We start from the raw sequence: 20244 nt of genomic DNA, 5'->3' as shown, positions 1-20244 counted from the left end.
AATAAATGGTTTTCGTTTGTTATGTTAATGATGCCACACCACTGCTGAGTGGACCCTAAACCTAATCACTTTGGAGTTATGGAAAGAACAGAATGCACACAGAGACCCACTCGACAAGACAGATGTCATATGAAAATTGCCTACAAGCTAAGGAACCAAGAAATACATGGGCCTATCAACAAAAAAGGAAATCACAGCTGAACTCTGGTCTGAACTGGTTTTGAGAACTGTAAGATGGAACAAAAATGTAAGTTTCTTACACTGAGGCAGTGTATTTATGATTGTTTGCACTTTCTTGCTAGTTGTACTATATTTTGGTTAAGGAATGTGGTCTATGTAATTCCTACTTGTTACAATGCATTGATATTCTTGTAACATATTGCATGGTCAATTTTTTAGGGTTGTCTCCTGGAAGTTTGAAAAGAAGGTACAATTTCTCTTTCCGAGTATAGAGATGGATACAGATCTTTATTAAACTATTGAGATCCTCTATACAAGGGTGTCAAGGTACTTTTTCTGTAAAGGTTTCTGTTGCAACAACTCAGGCCTAGCTTTGTGACGTGAAACTAGCCACAAACAACATGGATGCAAATCATCTGAGCGGTGGAATTCTGATACAACTTGATTCACAGAAGTCGGCCTGGGCGAGATTGGAACCACAGCCCGCAGTCTGCCAACCCCTGTTCAACACCAGTGTGTGCACCCACTGGCTCAGATGACTTGACCTCCACTCATTTGGTGACCTTGGGTACCCCCCTGTTTTTCTTTCTTTGCATTCCACCTTTGTGGAGGTTGAGGGGGGCTGTAGTCTACCCCCGTGCTTCTGCATTCTGGAGAGTCCCGCATGCCAAGTACATCAAGGACAATTCTAAGATAGCTTCTTCAAGGGACCTGCTTCTCCCACTGATTTTTTTTACTTCCTTGGAATTCACATGTTGAATTTTTCACCTCAGATTCGTTAAGAAGGTAATTGGATTTGAGATTCTGCCTTCCATAAAGATATATTAAGAGACACGATAAAGCGCCTGGCTTTAAAGTAAAGCAGCAGTTTAGTTATTGCCAGGCCAGAGTCACCTGGAATTTCCTTTGGTGCTAGCTGTGACGGGAACTGAAATCTAGTATAAGAACTTGAAATTCGCGAAAGTGGGAGAGTTCGGAAGCGTCAAACACAAGGACAACAACCTCAGCACTAGTCACAGAGGCACACAACGGGCCAGGTGCTCTTACCAGTGGGATGAGCAGGCTGACCAGTTTGGTCAGAGGTTTGCTGAGCAGCAGCAGGTCTTCCGCAGCCTGCGTGTCTCCTCCAGAGCCGGACTTCTGCGCCTGTATTGGGGGAGAAGGGGAGAGAGGAAAAAGGACTCGGTGATGGCCTGTGGAAGGCAGGCGGCTGATGTGAGCCGATGAAGGACGTGGAGGAGGCACTCCTCCCGAGGAGCCCTGACGCAGGACAGAAGGAAGGCTCAAGGAGAGGCGATGTGTTGTGATAAGAACAGTGCACACAGTGCCGCTGTTACTCACCAAAAAACCCAAACTCACCGCCACCCAGTTTTTTCAGAGCCATAGCAACCGCAGGGGACAGGGTAGCACCCTCCCTGTGGGTCCCCAGAATGTAACTCTTCTGCGGGAGTAGAGAGCCTCATCTTTCTCCAACAGAGCAGCTGGTGGTTTCCAAATGCCGAGTTTAGGGTAGGAAGCCAACGTGTAACCACTGTCACTAGCATCCACAAATAATGGGCGACAGAGCCAGGGGCTGAACCCAGACTAGCCACCTCCAAATCCCCCATCTGATCTCGTCCAGGCACCGTAAGCCCATTGTATGATGCCTGTCTTCCCCACAGGCACGTTGGTGTGAGCTGCCATCTGCATCAGCCCCACTGCATGGCAGCCCTGCGCACCACAGAAAATGCTGTCGGCGCCCGCCCACCTCCATCCAGCCTGCAGGTCTGGCTGCATCTGCTGCACGATCCACAGACTTTTCCTGGGCTGAGCTTCAGGAGTAGATGGTCAAACCTTCCTTCCTAGTTCATCTGCGTCTGGGCACTGCTGAAACTGGTTCAGCATCAGATGCAACACACAGACAGACCTCCCCACGGGCAGACTGGTGGTGGCTGTGGGACTCAAACCCAGATCTTTACCTACCCACTGCCGTCAGTCGATCCCAGCTCGGATCAACCAGGGAGGGCAGAGGAGACCTGCTGGGAGGCTTCCTGGGGCTGCCAATCTGCACAGGTGAGGACAGGAACCAGTGGGAAAGAACCACTGACCTTTTGGAGAGTGGCCCACATGGAACGAAAAGAATTCTACCGCTGAAACGCCAGCGCCTCTCCTATGTGCACACAGAAGCCCAAAGAACATGCAGGACGTTCGTCCATCGTATCAGGGCATGGACAGTCTGCAGGTCCACATCCCTTAAAAGCTGTGTGCCCATACTGCGATGGAAGCAGGAACCGAGTGGGTGGCTTTTTATTGAAGTGTGCGCGCTCCCAGGAGGTTAGCAGAACGGCTTCCTTCCAGAGGAGAGCTCTATCACAGAGAGGAATGATGTGTTATTCCAGAGAAGTCCTGACGGATTGATGTTTTCCACAGCACATGGGCATCTCGCTCCCCTTCCTCCTCCCCGTTTTCATTTCCACTCCAAAGAAACCAGCAGCACTTTCAGGTGACGTCCTTAGCATGCTGCCCCAGGGTGGATCATGAATCCACACTCCAGGACCCTTCTTCTCAAGAATGTTTTCTTCTGCACTTCAGACTGGTAGTCGCCTGCCTGGTTTCAAAAGCACTTGGCTGAAAATCAGACACTCGTCTTATATTTGTGTGTGTGCACGCGCGCGTGTGACATCAGACACCTGTCTTTTAATAGCATGCACCTCTGTGCAGCCCAGGGGGACAACGGCAGTGCTACTAGCCTGCAGCTTCCCCAACTGGTCTAATCCGAAAGGGAGCGTGTCCTGCCACCAAACAAAGGAGGCGCACTATCCTGGGACCTCAACGTTTGTGACTCTCGGCTGCTGATCCTGCGCCCCCTGGGGCATGAGCTGAGATAGATAGAGCCACGCACCATCGGGTGACGCACTCTTCCTCAGGAGAAATGATATTGTGGCAAATCAGGCCTGGAGCGGTAGTGAGTATGCAGCCATAGCTTCCATTCACAGCACAAATAACCGAAGAGATGGGGCCACAAGCACACACGCGCAGACGCGCGCACACACACACACGTGCAGGCCTTCAGGTGCCACCTCCTGGCAAAGTGACCAAGGGTTCCCAGAAGGATCTAGCAGCATCTCCCACCAGAGAAGTCCGTGCCGAGAATACAAAGGAAACGCAGCGCTCCTCAGAAGCACAGGAGTCTGACCCGGAAGCTCTGTGTATCAAAGGGATGCTGCAGAGATACACAAGTAAACAAAGACGCAAACGCACAAATCCAGAGACGCCGGCCTGCCTCTCCTCCCTCTTTCCCGCTTCTGTTGCCAGTATCACGCTCCTCAGCCAGCCTTTGGACCCAGGTAAGCCAGGAGAGCAGCTTGGTCTAGGGTGGTAGGAGTGGTTAAGCCAACATGGTGAGAGGGGACTTTTAGGAAGGACCCTCAGGTCGGCTTTACACAACAACAAGCAGGGAGGCAAGGCTCACTAGCAGGGGACTGCCATGAGGCGGAAGGAAAGGTTTGATCACAGATAAGGCATTGTGGCCATTTTCAAACAGAGGAGACAATCGGGGTTATAAGACATGCAGAAAAACCACCTCTGAATGTACTAACCCAGCAGAGGCCTGTCATGGAGGAGCCACATTAGAGAATTCCAAGAGAGGAAAACTAGGAGGCTATCATCCCCAACCATGAAGAGCTGGATGTGCTTAAGATGCTGGGGAAGAGGCAGTGGCCACAGGTCAGCCTTTTGGCAATACTAGTGGTTCTGTGTGGCAGTTACATCATCCTCTGTCAACTTGAACGAAGGGATGGAGTTTAGCCTGTCAATCAGATCATAGTCAATAATGCCTCTGTGTGGGCCTGGCCTGCTCCTAAGGATTCTGGGAATTCCCGTTTTCTTCCCTGGAGGTGGGACACACAGTCCCTCTGCAAGACATTCCTGTTGACAAGCCACATGGAGCGACGCTGATGGCCCCCAGAGCCCTGGAGCTGGAGGAGCCACGTGGAGACCCATGCCAGGGCTGAGATGCTTCCACCACCACTGGATCCAGACTTTCCACCCACTGGCCCGTGATCTTCCTGTATTCTGTGTCATTGCATGTGTTGCATGAGTCTGAAGAGGAATTTATAGACTTGGTATCAGACATATGGGCTAATATGGGACTTACGGATTTGATCTGAACTGGGCTGGGATGTTTTCTTTATGTACAATTGCTCTTTGATATAAAGCTCTTTTTTATCCACGAGTGTCTCGGGATTTGTTTCTCTAATCAACCCAGACTAGCACAATCTGCAAAGAACAGAGCCACTGAATTGTCCTACTACAGGAAGTCATAGCACAAGCTCCTGTGTAGCACGTCAGCAATGATGGGCCCGCCTGGAATGGGTACTCGGATGGCCTCGATTCTAATAGCCTTGCCTGGAAAAGTCTTCTCTAGGTCTCAAGACTAGGTCACGCCCCAATTCTGCATTATTGACTGTGCAGCCCCCTATACCTGTCCATCACTGAACTTTCACACATGTAATAAAATTATTTGCTTCATGATTTGTTTATGGACTAGTCTTCCCTAGGAAGCTATAAACTCCCGGAGAATTAATACCAATTCTCTCATGACCCCTGCTGTAATCACAGGAGTCTAAACCCATGCCATGACCAGGCTAACTACAAAATTAAAAAATACATGAAAAATCAAGATGCCTGCTAAGAAATTAGTTCAGCAAATATATGGGGGTATCAAAAAGTTCATGGATGTTCAAGAAGCCCAGGAAGGAAATGTATGCTTGGAGACTGATTACAGAAGCAATTATACAAATAGGTTTGACATGATTGAACTATGGAATGATATGACATATGTTTTAATCCCCAAGTTCCAGCAAATTGAAAAAACAAATAAATGAATATAAATCTAGGAATGAGTTCTGGATTCACAGTGGACCCTAGCTCCAACTTAAGAATAATTAGTTCTTACTTCATGGCCTGGTTCAATATGCACCTTCATGAAAGGATCACCGAAGAGAAGGGTGCTATAGAGCAAAGTGTGGTGAAGAAAGTAGATGGTGCCCAGTCATCAATTAGAATAGTGCCTGGGTCTTAAAAGCTTGTATTCAAACAAGCAGTCATCTAAATGAGGAGCCAATTAAGTCCACACGAAGGAAGCGCACCAGCTTGTGTGATTCCAAGATGACAGTGATAAAAGTTGAATATGGTGAAAAGTATCAGAACTAAAATTATGAACACACAACTTGTAAAAGGCTTTGGAGGACAGTGGAAGCCAAAACCTCATCTGCAGAGTATCTAGTCAGACAGAGCTGCTGGCAGATCCCCTCTGTGTCCTGTCTTAGTCTTCTGTTTCCCTCTTTTCTATCATTTATCTTTCCTTTCTCAGCTTTCCTTTTTTATTTTTGTCTGTTCCTTTGTTCCTCTTCTCCCTCTTTTTCTTTCCCCACCTTAGCATTCTCATTTCTTTCCCCTCTTACCAGATTATTTTTATTTCTTTTTTCTTTTTCTCTCCCCCTTTTAATTTTCTTTTGATCTTAGTTATCAATTTATCTTTTGTTGCTGTTTGCTTGCCTCCCCCTTCAACTTTTTTCTTTTCATTAAATATATGTGTGTTTCATGTTGTTGTCTACTTTTTCTTGTTTTACCGGGTGGCAGACAGCAGCCGGGTCCAAACAGCCCTGCCACACCAACAGTCTCATCCATGGAGGGAGGGCTCCCACCTGCCTCTGTACAACCTGAGCAACCATGGAGAGTAGCCAAACCAGCATAACCCAACCGTAACTGTGCGACATGAACAACGAATTGTACACACAGTCCTATCCTATAGCACACCTACCACAGACAGGTAGTGAACACCTAAGAACATATCAAACTATAAGAAAACTATATTATCTTGGAGGACATTTCGGTTCACCCAGAGAAACAAGACAGTGGCTCCGACAAGTGACTGAAACACAGAGCAAGAAAACCTTCCTGTGGACAAAATGGCCTAAGAACTACCCGACAAGTGATTCAAAGGAATGACATTTAGGTATCTTCCAAGGACTTAGTCACTGTACCAAAAGCAATTGGTTGACATTCAATCAAGAGGTAGCATTTGATCATGAACTGAAAATGCTGAAGGAAGACATCCACGCTGCACTGAAGGCGTTAGCTGACAGGAACTGATGGAACACCAACTGATGGAACACCAGCATCCTTCGACAAACCGATGCAGCCCTGGAAGCACACACTAGTCAATGCCAAGAAATCTGGGAGCAAAATCCCAGCCAATGGAATCCAACACATATAAAAAAGATAATACACCAGAAACAAGTAGAATTTATAACAGGTATGCAAAGCTGGTTCCACATTAGAACATTAATCATTTCAATCTATTATATAAATAAGGCAAAGGAAGAACATATTAACTTATTCCAAAATGGCATTTGAGAAAAACAGTGCTGCAGAAGCTCAATATCATCAACCAGAACAAGGCCAGGAGTTGACTGTGGAACAGATTATCAACTGCTCAAATGTTTAAGTTCAGGTTGAAGCTGAAGAAAATTAAAGCAAGTCCACAAGAGCCAACATATCATATATACTGGAGTATAAGCCGAGGCACCTAAATTTACCACAAGAAACGGGGGGGGGCTTTTTCAGCATTAAAAATGTGCTGAAAAATTCAGTTTATACTGGAGTATATAAGTAAATCCTTGAATACACCCTACCTGGATTTAGAGAACAGATTTGAACACTAATGAGCAAACACCAGATAAATAATGGGATGGCTTCAAGAACATCAAACCGAACAAAGAAAGCAAAAGGTCATTTACAAGACGGGGGGAAAAGAAAACCCCTTGAGTGTCAGAAGAAGAGACTCTGAAGCTTCCTCTTAAATGCATAGTAGCTAATGCCAATGGAAGAAATGATGAAGTAAAGGAACCGATTAGAAAATTGTAGATCGACAAGACAAAGCAAAGCATTAGAATGGAATGTGCAAAAACCCAGAGTAAGAAAACCCAAAATGAAGAACACACTCCATATTTTTCCATGTGAAAGAACGAGGAAACAAGGTAGAACTCAGGCTGGAATGACACTATCATCGAGTTCCCTTTGGACCCATTTCGAACTTATTCTATTTTAAAATATTTTCCTACTTTCTTTGGATTGAAAATTTTTTCTGTTTTCTATGTTCATTGTTGCTGGATCCATGTGTGTGTGTGTGTGTGTGTGTGTGTCTCCTTGTTCTGTGTGTTTTCTGTGTAGGGAGGCCAGGATGGGTGGGTAAAAATGATGAGTCAGCAAGAAAGAAAATGTTCCGAAGTTGACTGTCAGGATGACTGACAGCCCTTCTTAATATGACCAAACTATTGGATGATATTAACTTGGGTGAAAGTGAAGACAATGAAGAGGAGAGAGGTCAGCAAAAACGTCGGGAGTGGGGGGGAGGGGTTGTAATCAATGACACGAAGCACAATGTGCATGTCTGGAAAATGCATTTGCTCTACAACCCATCACCCAATTCACAATAAAAAGTTTAAAAAACAATAGGCAATTAAAAAGCCAGTTTCCACTGTTGGCTTTACAAGTTCAGGTTAAACACATGCCAAATATCTAGAGGTTCCACTGAAGGAAACTTGGAATTATCTCAAATATAGCAGACAAGCCAAAGAGCAGGCCAGCTTCACTAGGGCTGAAGGATATCTTTCTTTTCTTCCCCATGATGATGAATACCACAGATTGAACCAGGCCTGGGGGTGCATTCTTGGCTGGACTACAGTGATACTTGGCAAGGTGTCCGGACAGTGTGTTGTCAATTGTAGTGTCTACATCGATCCAAGTGATGGCACTACCACTGGATCTACATCTCCTGCAGTCTTGCCAGGACTCTGACCACAATAATGGGTTCACATGGGTGGTGTGCCTTTCACATGACCAAAGTATCAGCTGAGACCATTGGTGAGAGAGACACTAAGTGAAATAAGCACATGAAAGCACTGACCACATAACATGCAAAGGGTTCAATATCCCTCATCTCCTTCCTCCTAGCTTCATGATAAATCAATCCAGGGGTGAGCTTGCGACAAATGAACCTGTTCCCTAGTTCCGGACTACACTCCTGCCATCATTGTTACAAACAATCTAATCGGCACCTACTCATAACTACTCGATATTCAACAGATCAAAGCCCTGCTCGGTCCCTCACAATCCTTTCTCTGTCTGAACCCTTGGCAGCTACCGTGCCAATCCATCTCCTGAAAGGTCTTCCTCTGCGTCCCTGACCCTCTACAAAGTAAACTGTCCTTTTCCAGGACTTGGTCCCTCCCTAGAAGCTGTGAAAATAAAGTGGGACAGAATCCCGTGTTCTAAGGAGCATTCATTCTGCCTGTACTTCTTCCAACGCAGCTGTTGCTCTTCCTTCTGGACATCCACGGGTTAGTCAACGTTTTTCGCCAACACCAAACACATCACACATCGGTTCTGCTCTGATATCCCTTAGTCGTTGTCCAACTTTCACATGTGTGTAAAGTGACTGAAAACACCATGGACTGGGTCAGATGCACCTTGGCACTCAAAGTGACATCATTGCTCTTCAGCACTTCCAAGACGTGTTCTGAAGCAGGGTTGCCAATGTGAGGCATTATTTGAAATCTTGAGTGTTGCTTCCTGGGTGTCGATTGGGGATCCACAAAAGTTCAATCCTTTCTATGTTTATCAGGATGTTGTTTACTGGGTCAGTGATGAGGCTTTCTCTTTTCCTGATGTTGAGGGATAATCCATACTGAAGGCTATCGTCATTGGTCTTCAACAATAAGTGTTTCAAGTCCCCTTCACGTGCAGCAAGCAAGATGGAATCTTCTGCATATTGTCAGTTGTTCAGAAGTCTTCCTCTAATCTTGAAGTTCCATCCTCTTTATTTAATTGGGGGCTCGTACAGCTCTTATCACAATCCATACATACATCCATCGCATCAAGTACACATGTTGCCATGATAATTCTTAAAAACATTTTCTTTCTACTTGAGCCCTTGGTGTCAGCGCCTCATTTTTTCCTTTCCCGCCCCTGGTGTTCCACTCTTTTTCACAGAGTACAGCTTCTGAAACTCTTTGCTCACCCTCCAGATGGAGTAAGGACAGTAAAAGCATGGAGTACTAACACAGAACTTTCCTGCTCTCAAACCTCTTGTTCTGGTTGAATGTCCGCTGCTCGGTGTATGTGCAGGTCACACAGGAGTATGCGTGAGTTCTCTGGAATTCTCATTCATGGAAATATTACCCATGATTCATTATGACCCACAGTTGAATGCCTTTGCATAGTCCACTAAACACAGGTAAACAACTTTCTTGTATTTTCTGCTTTCAGCACATCCACCTGACATCAGCAGTGATATCCTGTGTTCCACGTCCTTTCCTCAATCTGGCTTACATTTATTACCCTTCTCCACCAATGTTTGGCAGCAGCCACTTTGAGTTCAGCAAAATTTTGTTTGTATGAGAACGTTCTCCAGTATCATTTTACAGTTCCATGACTCTGCCCATAAGGACAGCAAGAGAGAGAGTTGGAGGGTTTTGTATCTGTATGTATCGGTATGGGTGCATGTATGCATATGCATCCAGTCTCAAGCCACTGCTGTATATCCAAGGCATTCAGCTGAGGGTGGAATGGTGTATCACCCCTTACAGAATGACCGACACCTGCCTGGTCCCGGGGTGCACCGAAAGCAAATAAGCAGGCAGTGTTCAGGAGCAGTTTAAAACTAGCAAGTAGGACTTTATAGGTTTCTCCCATTTTCCCTAACGATTTTGGGGATGAAATCTTTCTTCTGGTGTGAGTCACACAGCCAGAGATGGCTAGCCGAGAGTGCCCACAGCGCTAAACTGTAGTATCTTATGGTGCTCGAGCTGAAAGCTTCCACAACAAACCGGATTCCCCTTGAACAGTTTGGACAATGTGTCAGCACTCTCATGAGCTCCATTCTGTCTGCTCTGTTTCCATCGACCCGGCTTCCCTTCCCCGTCCTTGCCCTCTCAGCTTTGCTTTGTGGGTAAATGTTGAGCGTTGGTATCACTTAGTTGACTGTTTTAGCAAACACATTACTCATATAGGTGATATGGTTTATTTTATAAGCTAACACAAGCTGAAATGTAACCTGCATCAATCGTTTCAGAGGCTATATTAGCAAACTGTTCTGGGTCTACTCTAGCCTCAAGCAGTACAATAGGTCTCGCCTTTTTCAGGCATTTGAGTTTGAGGCTACATTTTTGTCCCATTCTGTTTGGACCCTCCTACGGGCTTGCCATGAGTCAGCATGGATGAGATCGCAGTGAGTTTGGTTCTGTTTGTTGTGTTCCAAAGAAGGCTGGCCAGAGCTGTTGGGTCATCACTGGACTGCTAAGAGTGAGCAGTTCAAAGCTACCAACTATTGTGTTGGAGAAAGATGAGGCTGGCTGTTCTCATAAAGACCTACAGCCCCAGAAACCTTTCACAGGGCCACTGGGAGTTGAAATTAACTGGATGGCTGTGGGTGTTTCTATCATTACTGGGTTCCTGACAGAAGAATTGCTAGCGGTAGCCAGGTACCATTCTTCTTATGACCTTGGGCCAGAAGAGTCTTGTGTATGCTTCACGTGGGCTCTAAGGCCTGTGGTCTAATTCCTTCTTTCAGGTTTCGGTTTTCTTCATTGATATAATCCCCCTACAGACTTTTATGTTATTTTTTCCAAAATGAAGGCAGGTTAGAGGAAAACTAGGAGGGGGAGAATGAAAGAGAGGCATGTGTGAGCCAGGGCGGCTTGAGACACAGGCGGAGCGAGCCTACCTGCAGAGCCTGTCGCACCAGGCTGGAGGTGTAGGTCAGCATGCCGTGCAGAATGTCCAGCAGGGAAAACAGCAGGGCGGCAGCCGTCTCGTTGTTGCTTTTATTGTCCACATCCAAGCACAGCGTGGCAGTTTCCGTTAACAGGTTACAGACATGACCAACGAGTCCTGAGGGGGGAAAAGTCATCAAGTATTATAAAAAGGCATGTGTCATCTCAACCAAAGAGGCATTCGTTCACTCTGCTGCACATGCCACGATCAGGGCTCCGACACTGCTCTGTACCACATTCACCCGGGACTGTGGCTACCAGTGAACGTGTCTGGGGAATCTCCCAGGTGATTTGATGCAAGGGTTTCTGAAAGCACATTCTCTTATAGGAAGGGGTTTCGCAGGGGCTGAAGACTCGCTGATCTGGAGGGAAGAAAAGCACTTGCCATATCTAAACAGACTGTCCCCCGGTTCTCTCAGCTGGAAGGCCAGATTCTCCAATGTATGCATCAGTGGCCCTGGGGAGACCCAAAGGCCAAATCTGCTCTTGTAAATTTCAAATATGTGAAAGGTAAGATCAATTATGACTTTAAGAACTCAACTGAATTTAGGAATTTCCAAATTCTATCATTTTGTCTCTGCAAATCTCATATTAACCGTGTGGTCCGTCTTCATAAACATTTAGTTTGATGTAGTTTGTTATAAACAAACTATTTTCACCGTTAGGGGCTATGAAATGCTCGAACACTAACAGAGAGATTGGCAGCTCACACCCAGCCAGCACTGTCCCAGGCGACAGGCTGGCCAATCTTTGTCCCAAAGTCAAAGTCTTGGAAATCCTACAGAGTCGTTCTGGACACGCGGACTCGTTATGCGCCAAGACCGAGGCAATGGGAGCCACCACCAACAGAAACAGCGCACAGGCTTTCAGTTCGAATTTTTATTGGCATGATATAAATGCCTTATGTGATCATGCTGAAGTGTGCTTGAGTTCACAACAATGAATCCTACATAAATGCAAAAGTACATAATGCTCCCATGGCAAAATGTTCTGCCTCTAAATGGTGAATGAAATGTTGGTCATTAATGAAAACGACATGCTCTTAAAAGGAAAAATAGGAATCTTTTCAAAGGCAAGGATTTCACCTAAAGCAAGTTAACCCAAACCAAATCCACTGCCATTTAATCTATTCAGAGTCACAGAGACCCGCATGGGGCTCTGGAGGCTGTAAATCTCGACGGGTGTAGATTCATCTTTCTCCCCTGGAATGTCGGATAAGTTTGAACCCGAATTTTGAGGTTAGCAGTTCATTCCTTACCTGATAGTTCCCCCAAAGCTCAGTAAGTTAGAAGGGGGCGGAAAGCAGTGCTAAGGAAGTTTGAGGGATATACAGAGGTTTCAAAAAGTTTGTGAGGAAATTCCATTACCTTTCCATTTTTCCACACACTTCTTCAAGCCTCCTCATAGTAAAAGGTGGGATTTTGTTGGACCTGCCATCTAAACACAGACTCCCAGGTCATCAACTGGATGGAAAATTGTCCCACCACAACCTTTAAAGCACTGCCATGGCTTCCCAAAAAACCACACTGCCATTTCCGGCAAACTCATCTAGTTTTTCCTGACAAAGGAACAAAATAATGCTCCAAAGGAAAAAGTAATTAGTTTTCTCATTGCAGGCAGAGGCGACATGAGTTACAGAAGCAGCATTCAAAGCCGTACTTCTGCCAGAAACTGGTGCAAGTCACACAAGTACCATGAAGCTTAAATAAAAGGGGAGCAGCAACTGAGCCGCGAAGCTGAAAATAAATACGCGCAGAAGGCAGGCAGGGTGAGTTATTGGCAGAATTTCTTTATCAAATGACAAGGTCTGATATCCCATATCATCTCTGACAGACAGTGCAGAAAGGCGGTTTCTACGACTTGAGCACTGCACTGACAGGCACTTCTCCTTAGATGTACGGTGCATCCATTCTGTGCGCATCACCAATCAACACAGGGCACCCCCCGGTGGAGAGGAGAGAGGTGCTGTACAGAGGCTTGGTAAGGACGAGCTGCAGGAACAGCTGTTTAGTCCATCACAAAAGGATGAAGACGACCCCACTTGGATAAAAGACAAGAAAACTCCAGTGTACGGAAAGACCAAAGTTTATTAATTATTATCACCAGAGGTGGGAGGGCAAAAGGCAGGAGATCGATGACGATAGAACAATTGCCTTGATTAAGGGTAGGGCTCCACAGCTCATTATGATAACTGCCAGCAAGTTAGACACCTGTGAAAAGCTGTGTGGTAGACATCGTTCCGTATTTACAACAACGACAAATAAAAGGGTTGCTAAAGCTGCACCAAAAGAAGATGGAAAGCATACAGTCACTGTGCCCAAGGGAACGAGTCAACAGTCTCCCTTCTAAGAGGTTGTGTAAGAGCAAGAGTCAACCGCTTGGAAGGAAGCAGTCCATGCTGCATGAAAGCATTAGCCAAAAAAAAGGGGGGGTTGTCCAGGAACCGAAGGAATACCAATTGAAATGTTTCAGCAAGCTGATGTGAAGCAGAAGAAGCACTCACTCAGCTATGCCAGGAAATTTGGAAAACAGCTACTCGGCCAGCTGACCGGGAGAGATCCATATTTGTACCAATTAAAAATAAGGTGACTCAACAGAAAGTTCAAATTATAGAACAATATCACTGATATCATATGCAAGTAAAAGTATGCTCCACGGATGCCGTGGAGGTGTCAGGGGTTCAGGTAGGATTCAGAGGAGGATGTGGAGCAACGGCTATCATTAATGAAGCCAGGTGGATCTTGGCTGACAGTAGAGAAAGCCAGAAAGATGTTATTTGTGTTTTATTATGTAAGGGCATTCGGCTAGGTGGGTCATAACAAACCATAGAGAGCCTCGTAAAGAACGGAATCCCATAATACTGCATCGTGCTCATGTGGAGCCTGTACCTGGAGCAAGAGGCAGTTATGGAGAGAGGACAAGGAAATACTGCGTGGGTTAAAGTCAGGTGAGGTGTGTGTCATGGTTGTGTCTTCTCACAATATTTACTTAATCTGTAGCTGAGCAAATCATCAGAAAAGCTGGACTATATGAAGAATGGGCAGAAGAATTAGAGGGAGGCTTGTTAACAACCTGTAATATGCAGATGACACAACCTTGCTTGCTGCAAGTGAGGAAGATGAACGGTTGCAGCCTTCCAGTATGGATCACAACTCAATGTAAAGACCACCAAAATTCTCACAACTGGCCCAGTAGGAACATCATGACAAGTGGAGAAGAAACTGAAGTTGTCCAGGATTTTGTCTTGCTTAGATCCACAATCAATGCTCATGGAAGCAACAGACAAGAAATCAAATGATACACTGGACTATTAAATCTGCTAGACAAGATCTCTCTTTATAGAGTTGAAAGCAAGGAGATCAGAGGACTAAGGTATGTTTGACCCAGACCATCGTAATTCAACTGCTTCATATGCCTGTGAAAATTGGATATTGAATAAGGGAGATAGAAGAAAAACTGAAGCCTTTGAACTAAGGTGTTAGCAAAGAATATTGAAAGTACCACGGACTGCCAAAAGAACAAACCAATCTGGCTGGGAAGTCTGGCCAGAGTGCTCCTTAGAGGCAAGGGTGGCAAGGCTCCACCTGACACTCTGGACATGTTGTCAGGAAAGACCAGTCCCTGGAGAAGGACATCATGTTTGGTAAAGTAGCGGGACAGTGAAAAGGAGGCAGGCCCTTGACAAGATGGACCGACAAAGTAGCTGCAACACTAGGCTCGAACATAAGAACAATGTGAGGCTGGCGCGGGACCTGGCAGTGTTTTACTCGGTTGTACATACGGTTGCTATGTGTCTGAACCAATTCAATGGCACTTAACAACATGCCTGCTTATAGTTTTGGAATCAGTTATCTGTTATGCAAAGATTAAGATGGGATATATCTTGAATCTGAACCTTACTAGAGAGAGTGATTCAAGACACTGTTCTTAGTTTCCATGGGAGAATGCTCTACAAAATATTCATAATCTTTTATATCTGTATTGAAACAATAACTTCCTGATTTAATCTGTCTCCTTAATAGACAAACTACCAACTTCCTTCTTAATTAGGAAAAGCAGAGGCAGCAGGCATAGAACTGGCTGAGGCTAGACGTGGCTCACCCAACACCCACAGAAGGGATCCCAGTGTCCTCTACCTCACTTTCGGATGGCAAAAGACAAAACTACACTCCCATCAAAGCCCTAGATATAAGCAACATGACGTCTCTTCGACCCTGTTTCCCAACTAGTTCTTGTACTAAAATCGTCCCGACAAACACCAATCCGACGCCCGTTACTGCCCAAAGGCTGCGAACACCAAGCAGATGCCTGTTACTGCCCAAAGGCTGCGGGCCGGAGACATGGGCATCGTCTTGGTGATGAGTCCAGGCGCACTCCCTTGCTAGGCTAACCATTGTTTAGAAAGACCTTTCACTCGGGCCAGTTTGTGTCTCTTTGTAGCTGTGCTGACGACTTTGGTAAAGTTTACTCTCTACTGCTCTGGATCCCACATCCCTCTGCTTCCATCTGGTCTCCACTTGAGCTGGTGGCCTGTCACCACTGACCTGATTCCCCAGCTCTGCAGCCTTGTGAGTTAACAGCCCAGTTTGGCATGATTGAGGAGACCTCTGAACTATGGATTTGGGACCTGCCACTCTCCCTAAATACCTGAGTCATCTCCTTGATGGTTTTTTTTTTTTTAAAGGTTGCAGTGAATGTTGGGGTCTTGGGATCTGAAACTCACTGGGGGAGTTCGACCTGGTCCTCGAGGCTCACTAGGAACCAGCACTGATTTGACAGCAGTGCGTGAGTGCGTGTTCTTTTCGTTTGGGACATGAAGAGAGTACTGAGGCCCGGAGTGGTATCAGAACTAACAAAGACTGGTAGGGTCCTTGGACAAGCTAATCATTAGTCCTTGGACAAGTTACTCATTTGGAATATCTTTAGCTTCTGCCTTTGAGGGACCAACCTCCGGCTTATCCTTCCAAAAGTATCTTCAAAGGAGAGTATCAACTCAGAAAAGAAGAGTGAGGTTCACTGCACAACTCAAAGAATTGTAACCCCTTCCCTGCATTGTACAAGTAGAAACTGGCAAATAGGCGTATGTTCTCATGCGTGCATTCTCAACAAGAAAATAAATCACATCAAAGGAGAATCAGATTTCATGACTAAAAATTACATAGACTGCAACCTTCCATATCCACAAAAAAAGTTTTATTGGAATACACAGAGAGATGAAAGTCGTTCTCTCTCATAATTTGCCTTTTTTTTACAATGGTTTTAGAGGGCTAACAACTACTAAAGGTGACCGAGGCAGGGAAGAAGCTTTTAAAGGTCACGCATGGGTTCCGTTTGTACCTTCACTGTGAACAAATAGATTTTTACATGCTATATATTTTGTGGTTTTGACTGTTTTTAATCATTATTCATCTTTTATGCTCAACTTGTCCTATCTTTGACCACTGAGAGCCTCTTCAAATTGTGTCCTGCTCATTCTGATCTATTTCTAGGGGTCTCTGAAAGCATCCTTCTGTTCTGATACGGTCCAGCTTCACGTACAGAATTGCTGCCTCAGACTAAGCCTGTAGCCACTGGTCCAGGGAGCTCTGGTTTCTTCTCACGGGAAATGAGCTCCAGGAAGCTGTTTCTCCGGCTAGGTCTGGACTCAGTAGGTGAAAGGGAGAAGGGAAGAAAGGAATGGGCGGGGTTGAGCACTACAGGCACGCATTGCTACCGGCTTGTTGATTCAGTAGCCAGGAATTGTATTCATCGTTTAGACAAAATGATAATAATGACAATTCAAGATTAAAATCCATCATTATGTCTAAAACTATGACCATCAATAGAAATCAAACACAATGCCATCAAGTTGATTCTGACTTAATAGGGACCCTACAAAGCTTCCCCAGACCAAAATCTTTACAGAAGCAAACAGTCTCATCTTTCTTCCTCAGAGGGGCCGGTGGATTTGAACTGGGGACCTTTCAGTGAACAGCTCAACACGAAATCCACAATGCCACCGGGTGCCTTTGAAACACACACACACACACAATTTGAATGCCTTTTTTAAAAAATGAAAACGCCAAAAACAACATGGTTACTGATACATGGATATTTATTTGCTTTATTTTGTTGTGTGTTGCAGAATAACCACCAATACTGCTACTAAACGCAATGTACGATTCGTGCTTTTCGTCTCACAGATGTTTTCTTTATTCCAAGCATGTACAGTAAAAGAACATGCTTTAAGGTCGCTTGAAGTCATTACGCTCCCCATGTAGTTATGCCACAAGTCCCGGTGGCAGAGTGGGGTACAGGTTTGGCTCCTAACTGCAGGGTCAGTAGCTCGCTACTATAGTTTCTCTGTGGGAGAAAGATGAGGCTTTCTGCTCCCAGAGAGCATGAGTTTCAGGCACCCACAGGGGCAGTTCTACCCTGTCCCATAAGGTCACTGTGAGTCAGAACCGACTTGATGGTGGTGAGGTTTTTAAAATAGAATTTTTATATAGAATTAGTTATTTGTTCCCATTGACTTCCCATCATGACATATGACACTGCATTTGCTTTTTCATTTCCTTTATATTTTAAGTTTTTCTATGATTAGAGTCAATGAATGAATGAATGAATGAATAAGGCAAAGGCAACCACAGTAGAAACCGGTGCTTCCGAACCAAAGGGAGTTAGCTTTCCACTTTCCCTCTACTCTTACTTCCCCACAGCCAACTCTGGATGGTCCAGAGCAAGCTATTCCAGCTCCAAAGAGGCACACTGAAGTTCAAGGATATTCCCCCCCCCCTCCACTGGGGTTAAAACTTTCCAAGGGATTAGGATGTCAGTGAACATTCTTTACAAAAGTGTCTGGCTTTTGTTCCCAGCATCTTCTCCTACTAAGGAGGCTGGTGAGACTTTGGCACAGCCAGACGCTTGCTCCCCTGGGAAAGCCCCGCCCATTCCTTTCTTCCCTTTTCCTCTTGTTCACCCTGTTTAGTCCTGACCTATTCCGAGATGCTTCAATCAGCTCTGCCCCCGACCTCTGGGCAAACCCCTTGAGGTCTTCTTTCCTCGTTCCAAGGGCACTTTAATGTGTGGATTTAAAGGTCCAGGAGGACAAGGGAGGCTTTTGTTGTTCAAGGGTGCTAGGATTCAAGACTGCAAACTAGACACTGAGGCAAATAGACAGGGGAGGCCATAGCTGTCTCTGACCTGTAGGCAGTCCTAGTATGGGAAATGTAATTAAATTGAACTTTCTACATGGGCCAGCAAAATAAAAAGGGTCTCTGCCTGGTTTGCCTGTCATGTCCTTCAGAGATCCTTCGTAAAGGCATCTTGGATACTGTTACAGTATTCCCTAGTCTCAGTGGTCAAATACCATCTAGTAACTTCTTCCAATGTCATTTCACCATCTCCAAAAAAAAAAATCAAAATTAAGTCAAAGGAGTCAAGAATTATTTTACATTAATTACAGCCAACTCATCAAACGTATGCAAGAATTATTTCTATTTTAATTATAACCAAATCTCAAAAGCAGTTATCCCCTAAGTTATTTTCAAGTGTTTAGTGTTCTGGGAAAATTAATGTGCATGAGCTTTTCCCAGCTCCGGTCACTGTGTCCTTTTTATATTACTACTTTGTCAAGATCTGTTGGCTTAGAGAGCTAGGGAAAGAGTATACTTTGAACTTCTGGGCTTTTGAAAGTCCTTTGTATCATTAATAATGTGAATTTAATACACTCAATCCAAATGGAACCTTCCTAAATGAAGCCTTCCTTCTTCCACTCCAGAATGGCTTCACATTTTCATTATGCGAACATGCACTCATTTCCACTACATGAAAGCTCCCCTATGCAGGCGACCTGGAAAAGGAGTACAAAAGTGTTACATCTGAAAAATTCCATGTTGGAAAATTGTCCTTTCCCAAATTGATCAATGCTTCACCACCAAAACCAGCATTGGCATCAAATGGGCTGAGTTGAAAGCCTGCTTTTAAGTAGGGAACACCTGGAGAGGTATCGGCAATGGCTGCCTTAGAGCTGCTGCCCACGGGAAGAGTGCTGTGAGGAAGCTGTGGTGTCCTAGGCCACAGCACACAACTGCATCCAAGCTCTTCAGCCCCAAGGCTAGCAAGCAGCTGTCTGCACACAGAAATGACCCCACATGAACACACATCCAAGCATCTCTGAGGTTTAGGCATGTGCCAAGCGTGTTCCCCAAAATTGGCTTTGGAGTTACACATGTGGGCTTAGGGCATCTACACTTGTTGGGGATCAAGCCATTCTCTTTTTCTGTGATTGCTTGTCTACACGCCATCTGGCTTGATCCATTGGCTTGCACACTTCATCTGAAAAAGACAGGGCCAGGGGTGCCTCCCCTCACAACTTGCCCAAGTATCTGAAGCCTATGGAGGTACAATCTTCCCCAGTCAAGGGAGGGATTATTTTTTAAATCATTTTATTGAGGGCCCATACAACTCTTATCACAATCCATACATACATCAATTGTATAAAGCACATTTGTATATCCATTACACTCATCAGTCTCAAAACATTTGCTGTCCATGTACGCCCCTGGCATCAGCTCCTCATTTTCCCCCTCCCTCCCTGCTCGCCCCTCCCTCATGAACCCTTAGCAACTTATAAATTATTATTTTGTCATATCTTACTCTGTCCAATGTCTCCCTTCACCCTCTTCTCTGTTGTCTGACCCCCAGGGAGGATGTAATATGTAGATCCTTATAGTTGGTCCCCCCTCTCTATTCCACCCTCCCAGTATCGCCACTCTCATCACTGGTCCTGAAGGGATCATCCATCCTGGATTCCCTGTGTTTCCAGTTCCTATCTGTACCAATGTACATCCTCTGGTCTAGCCGGATTTGTAAGGCAGAATTGGCATCATGATAGTGGGGGCCAGGGAGGAAGCATTTAGGAACTAGAATAATGTTTCATCGTTGCTACACTGCACCCTGACTGGCTCCTCTCCTCCCTGCAACCCTTCCGTAAAGGGATGTCTAGTTACTTACAGATGGGCTTTGGGTCCCCACTCCACACTCCCCCTCATTCACAATATGATTTTTTGTCCTTTGATGCCTGATACCTCATCCCTTTGACACCTCATGATCACACAGGCTGGTGTGCTTCTTCCATGTGGGCTTTGTTGCTTCTGAGCTAGATGGCCGCTTGTTTATCTTCAAGCCTTTAAGACCCCAGATCTATATCTTTTGATAGCCGGGCACCATTGCTTTCTTCACATTTGCTTATGCACAAGGGAGGAAT

General features: G+C 45.3%; 1 protein-coding gene across 5 annotated transcripts in view; it reads right to left on the bottom strand.

Moving 5' to 3' along the window:
• The window catches only part of ULK4 (unc-51 like kinase 4), a 600065-nt gene that overhangs the window by 207884 nt on the left and 371937 nt on the right, over positions 1 to 20244 (bottom strand). For all 5 annotated transcript variants that reach the window (XM_075556008.1, XM_075556007.1, XM_075556009.1 and 2 more), the window contains 2 exons: positions 10949 to 11115; positions 1228 to 1326 (listed from right to left, as the gene is read on the bottom strand). In XM_075556008.1, coding sequence (XP_075412123.1) covers positions 1228 to 1326; positions 10949 to 11115 — 266 coding nt within the window. The remainder of the gene's footprint in view (positions 1 to 1227; positions 1327 to 10948; positions 11116 to 20244) is intronic.

The sequence above is a fragment of the Tenrec ecaudatus genome, chromosome 8 (assembly GCF_050624435.1).
Source record: "Tenrec ecaudatus isolate mTenEca1 chromosome 8, mTenEca1.hap1, whole genome shotgun sequence".
Taxonomy (NCBI): domain Eukaryota; kingdom Metazoa; phylum Chordata; class Mammalia; order Afrosoricida; family Tenrecidae; genus Tenrec; species Tenrec ecaudatus.
The sequence above is the reverse complement of the archived record's forward strand: the minus strand, read 5'-3'. Positions and strand labels throughout refer to the sequence as shown.